The 5,793-nt window shown below is 41.0% G+C and overlaps 1 protein-coding gene across 2 annotated transcripts; it reads left to right on the forward strand.

Moving 5' to 3' along the window:
* The first annotated feature begins 2,038 nt into the window (after nt 1-2,038).
* LOC133919926 (uncharacterized) lies at nt 2,039-3,740 on the forward strand. Of its 2 annotated transcripts, none has more exons than XM_062364498.1 (3): nt 2,039-2,229; nt 2,967-3,192; nt 3,363-3,740. In XM_062364498.1, exons 2-3 carry the CDS (start codon nt 3,007-3,009, stop codon nt 3,540-3,542), a joined length of 366 nt encoding a protein of 121 aa, XP_062220482.1. In that variant the 5' UTR covers nt 2,039-2,229; nt 2,967-3,006; the 3' UTR covers nt 3,543-3,740. The 2 variants fall into 2 exon arrangements, with proteins under 2 accessions (XP_062220482.1, XP_062220491.1); XM_062364507.1 differs by lacking the exon at nt 2,039-2,229 and adding an exon at nt 2,234-2,363.
* Nucleotides 3,741-5,793: the final 2,053 nt, after the last annotated feature.

Raw genomic sequence — 5,793 nt, forward strand, 5'->3', positions numbered from 1 at the left:
CCACTCTCTAAGCAGTAATCACCTAGCAACACTCTCTCTAGGCCTATAAACATTAATCACTCATTAATCTTATACTTAATCATCTTAGATAATCATTTTAAGTACTTTGGTGGCTTGGATGTATTCTCAAATGTATATGAACTTCTATAGACTCTAGCAGCATGTCACACCTTCAAATGACTGAGTGGAGGGATATTTGTAGCCTCAAACTCGCACTAGCCATTAACCCAACAGCTCAGAAAAGTTGTTAACACCAAATAATCCAGTGAGAACAGTGGTACTAACACCGTATTATCTAGTGAGTACAAACTCATAAACTAGCCGTTGGAACTCCACTATAGGATAGTCCGGTGATGCCAAAGGTATACACACCGGTGCATTTTCTAGAATGGTGGAAAATTAAGATTAAATCAGTTTGTTCTCACTGGAAGGTCCAGTGCTCAGGAGTTTGCACACACCGGAGTATTTTCACTAAGAGAAGAAAAGAAATGACTTCACCGGATAGTCCGATGATCTGTGTGATCTACACACCAGAGCATTTAATAGAAGCTCTGCAACTGTTGAAGGCTGAAGATCAATATACCGGAAGGTCCGATGACTATATGACAATGCACACCGGATTGTTTTCCAAAGAGTTACAAAGGGATGGAAATCAACATATCGGAAGGTCAGGTGATCAGAAGGTGTACATACCAGACAGTTGAACAATGAAGAAGTTGGCTCAGTCAGGCTCAAGTATACACACTGGATAGTCTGGTGATGGAGATGAAGTATACACCGGACAATCCAGTATTCAGAAGTGGTTCTGAGTGGGTTCTAACGGCTAGTTTCTGAGGTTGCACACACCGGATGGTCTAGTGCTTGTACTATTATTGTCACTGGATTATTCGGTGTTCACAGTAAAGTTGAGCTGTTGGAGCAACAGCTAGTTGGCGAGTTTGAAACTATAAATACTCACCCACTCGGCCATTTGAAGGTGCTAGAGTTCAGAGGAAGCTCATATACACTTGAGAAGATATCCAAGCCATTAAAGTGCTAAAAGTGTTCATCCAAAGCAATTAGCACACCATTAAAGAGTGATTAGTACTATTAGATCTAGAGAGAAGTGTTGCTAGGTGCTGCAACATAAAAAGTGGATCAATAAGTGATCCAACCGTGTACCAAGAGGTACGCTGACGCCTAGAGTCTTTGTGACTCACCGGTAACTTATTGACCCTCTGACTTGGTGTGGAGCGGCGGCAAGAAAATTGTGTGGGGACGTAAAGACCCTTATGTTTGTTACTAAAGCTCCGAAGTGAAGACAACATACAAGTTATCAGAAGAGAAGTTAGTGATGAGACCTCGCCTTAGTGGCTTGATGGCTCATCGTGCTTGATGTCTTATCTTGGTGACTTGGTAGCTCAAGAGTCGTGATCGGAAGAGACTTGACGATCGGGAACATATCTTTTGTAGAGCTCTAACATAGACTAGGGGTGCCTTGTGTGCCACCGATACCACGAGATAAAAATCCCTTATGCTAAATTTATCTCTCTACCTTATTTACGTTTCTGTATTTACGTACTTACAATTTACCTTATTAAAGTAGGTTACAATCCTCTTGAGCGGTAGAGTAGACATACTAGATAAATCTAGAGCATATTTAGATAGAAATTGAGATAAATTTATCTTGTAAAGTTTTAAAGTAATTAGTTTTTAAGTGTCCTAATTCACCGTCCCTCTAAAGATTTCACCATCCTCACAATAGGGTATGCATAAGCGTACATATTGAATAGGATGTGCGTGCTCACACATTAAGGGTCTAAGAGCCCTCTAATATGTCTTTAGCGTGTGATTAGGACGTGTACACATGTACATGTGTGAGGCGTGAGTATAGTATGTGTCGTGTGCGTCCTTGATTGTATCATAGATTTTTTAAAAAAACTCATAGCGTGTACAGTATTCTGTACGGAAAATACCATTAAAATTTTGGGGCCTAACCATGTCGGGCCAGACTGGGCCTAGTCAGCCCAAAAAAAGGCCTGTTGAGAAGCGTTGTCTTCTTCGCAGTCGGCCGCGCCGCCTAACCCGCCTCCAGCCTCCTACCCACCGAAGCACGCCAGCCGCGGAGCCACCCCGAAGGAACCTCTTCCGCACTGCCTTCGTTCTCGTCCTCCTCCGCACCCGTCCTCTAGTATTGTATTGGCGTGGCGTGTAGTGGAGATCCATCCGGACTTTATTTCTTTGATATTGGTAAGGAACCCTAGCCTACTTGGATGGATTTATCTAAGAGCGACTTTTCTTCTAGGATATCCTGTAACTGCTGTGAGCTATCAAATCCAGCGCAAGATCGATCTCAGTTGACGCCACAGGACTAGGGGCCTAAGGTGTGGCTGCAGTTTATTTTCCAATCTGGGGGTTCAACTAAACCCCCATTGCCCCTACGCTTTTCTGGCTGTGACAAAATGTGTCCGGTTGCAATTGATGTAGTGAAAATCTGGCGTGTGTTGAGGTCTGAAGATGTCTATTGGGTTGGAACGTTGGGTTTGTACCAGTATGTCAAGGGGGCATGGATTTTAGATGGTGAACTGAATGGTTAAACTTTCATTTCCTCAAGAAAAAGGAGACACAGTTGCTTCGTTTGCGGAGGGGGACGTGCTAACATGAGTTAGTAGTTGTTTCCTTGGACAAAGTGAATCAGAGATACTTAGTTGTCTTGTAGTTTTTTGGGCATGTTACCACCAATGGTTCATTACATTATACTACTATATGGTGGCATGACTTGAAGAGTTAATGGTTGAGCGACGAAATGAATTTTGGTGGCCATGGAGTTTTTTTTTTTATCAAACAAATAGTGCACATGAATTTTGTTATGATATGATCCTTTTGATGGATTTTTAAGTGCAAAGTCAGGGCATTTTAGCTCGCTTCTAAGTTCTAATATAGCATTTGCTAACATAATGTTTCCCATCTTTTGGTTCACATTGCAGGAAGGGAAAAAAGTATTCAGGAAAACCCAGTTTCTCAAAAATGAATAAGGGCAAGATTTTCAAGTTGGCAAAGGGATTTAGAGGAAGGGCAAAAAATTGCATAAGGATAGCAAGGGAGAGGGTTGAGAAAGCCTTGCAATATTCCTACAGGGACAGACGTAACAAGAAGAGGGATATGAGATCCCTTTGGATTGAGCGCATTAATGCTGGTACACGATTGCATGGGGTATGTATCTGTTGCATTCTACTTCTGAAAAGGAATGGGATTTTAGCATTTGCTAATTGCTAACTACCATAGTTTTGTACATGCTTATTTTAGAACAAATAATTCAAGGTACTGCTATCTGCCTTGCATTTTGACATTTAAGTAGCTCTCTTCTTGCATCTGACTACTAGGTGAACTATGGCAACTTTATGCATGGATTGGTAAAGGAGAACATCCAACTCAACAGGAAGGTTCTCTCGGAGCTGTCGATGCATGAACCTTACAGCTTCAAGGTGCTTGTTGATGCATCTCGCACGGCATTTCCAGGGAACAAGCCTGTCAAAAAGGAGGGTCTAGCAGCTATCCTATGAAACAATTTGTCCAATAAGTCACTGATTGTCTTTCCTTCCTTGCAGTTGAAAGTTACTACTCCTATTTTCTGTTAGTTTGCATGCCCAGTGACTCATGTAATTTTGCCTTACAAGTATTTAGGCTATTCCCTTTGTTACTAGCTTTGATAAACAAAGCTGAAACATCCATTTACATTATTGGTCTTTTGGCCCCTGTCAGTTGGTCTTGTGGAGTAATCCTCTGTGCACTGTTGATAATTTCAGCAATCCAATTGAATCTGTAGCAAGATAAAAGAGATTGTTGACCCTTGTGGCTTATCAAAATATGCAAGCGTGGCAGTTTCTGATGTCTGCCAAGTTCTTTGCATGCATTTTGCAGAAACCTTACAAACCAAGCAGCCCTCTAAATGTATATCTACACTACTCCGATTTAGACAAAAAAAAGAGGAAAGGAATCATGTTTGGACCTTTCCTTTTTGTCGAGTTAGAATGCATGGTAGTTAAGAATGTCCTTTAAGTTCCACTTGAAAGACTTATGGAACATTCCTGCTCGATAACTGTAAGCCTGTCGGCTAGTTACTCTCTTCAACTCCATATCTCTTCCGATTAGCTACTTTTTATTTATTTATTTAGATGGGGTTTTCTAAATCCCAACTTCCTTCTTGGCAAACAGCTATATGTATTAATGCAACCCTGTTTTTCTGAGAGCCATCTTCTTTGTTCAGATGAGGTGTATATATTGCAGATGTATGTTTTTCTGTAGAACCCCTAAATCCTGCGAAAGTAGAGCTCAAATTTGAAGTCATATTGTCATTATCACTAGAGCCGCACCTCCATAATCGAACCATTCCATTACATTTGCTCACAATACATTAGCTATCAAGGTGCAGGACAAGCTATTTTGTGTGAGATGCCAGATTGCTCAACTCTAACATGCATTCAGACATTTCTCAAGGAGAGAGATTACTACTAGTCACATTATCTTACTCTGCAGTATGCAAAATGATGTGTGTATACATAACTTAGGCTAACTTTTTTATGCTGGCGATATGGCATAGACCCTTTCCTTTTTCCTGGACAGAAAGATGAAACCAGAGACAGAAATTCTGATTCGAGGAATGTGCTTCTTCCCACAAAATTTTTTATTCCTTTTTTTCTGTTTCCCGGCAGAATGCACATCAAATCTGCACATCACTTTTGTCTCCATGCAAGTGAGAACACTGCATGTTGATCGGAGCACCAAAAGCTATGCAGCTGGTGCACTTTGAGCTGCTAGTTTCTCCTGGCTGGAATGCACTACTAGTATTTATCAATCGGGAGAATAAAGTGGCAGCGCAACATTGCATTATCAACAGCGTCTCTTGAAAATTGTTAATTCACAACTTTTATTCCCCCTCTTTACAGGTTATAAGAAAGGGACCTCAGTGTCTGTACTGGAAGCAACAATTTTGTGAACTGTCAAGGAAGTTCTTAAAGGTCTTTCTGCTTCCTTTGCTCTTGTGCTGCTTTTCTCCCATTCGCCCTCGTAGCATATGTCGTTTTCTTTATCTTCTTTTAGATTGAAATATATTGTACAGTTTCTTAAAGCTCAATAGTTCATAATCGGATGAATTCCGCTGCTTAGGTCACAAGTTTATGGCCCGGTTGAAATGCTGTGAATTTCCAGGTATCCTATTTATTCTTTCTGACAGAGACAACAACAGGAGGTTAGGTGAATTCAAATTGACCATACTGTGCAGGCGAACGACAGAAAACTCAACTAGGAGAAGTCTACAGAGAACATTCATGAAGAGTCTAGTAGATGAGGACATCAAGCATACTATGTATCGAGAAGCTTCTTATTGAAGTTCTTGTGAAGCAAAGTCGCCATATTGTTCCATTATTCCATTGAGATTCAGTCGGATGCGTTTTGCTCTGTAGTCTATAGCCCGTGGCCAAATATCATTTTCACTTTCGGATACATAGCCTACAACTCTAGTGAAGGAAACGAGTATTGATCATGATCTCTATCAAGCCAGGGTACATTTTTGCTATCTCTAGTCACCTAAATAAGTAATCTTCAAAAGGGAAAAGAAAAGGTCACACAAAAATCTGAAGTTGCCGTCATGCATGAAAGCAAGGAACACGAAGCTATTTTTGAATTCATGCACATGGAGGTAGAAGAATGCAATCTCTTGGAGCAGGTGGGGTTGCTCATCGTCAGGTCATAAGATTGGTGGCCATCTCTGGAAAAATACTGGACAAGATCTGAGCACGACAGGCAAGGCAGTCT

Source organism: Phragmites australis, chromosome 1 (genome assembly GCF_958298935.1).
Source record: "Phragmites australis chromosome 1, lpPhrAust1.1, whole genome shotgun sequence".
NCBI classification, from domain to species: Eukaryota; Viridiplantae; Streptophyta; class Magnoliopsida; order Poales; family Poaceae; genus Phragmites; species Phragmites australis.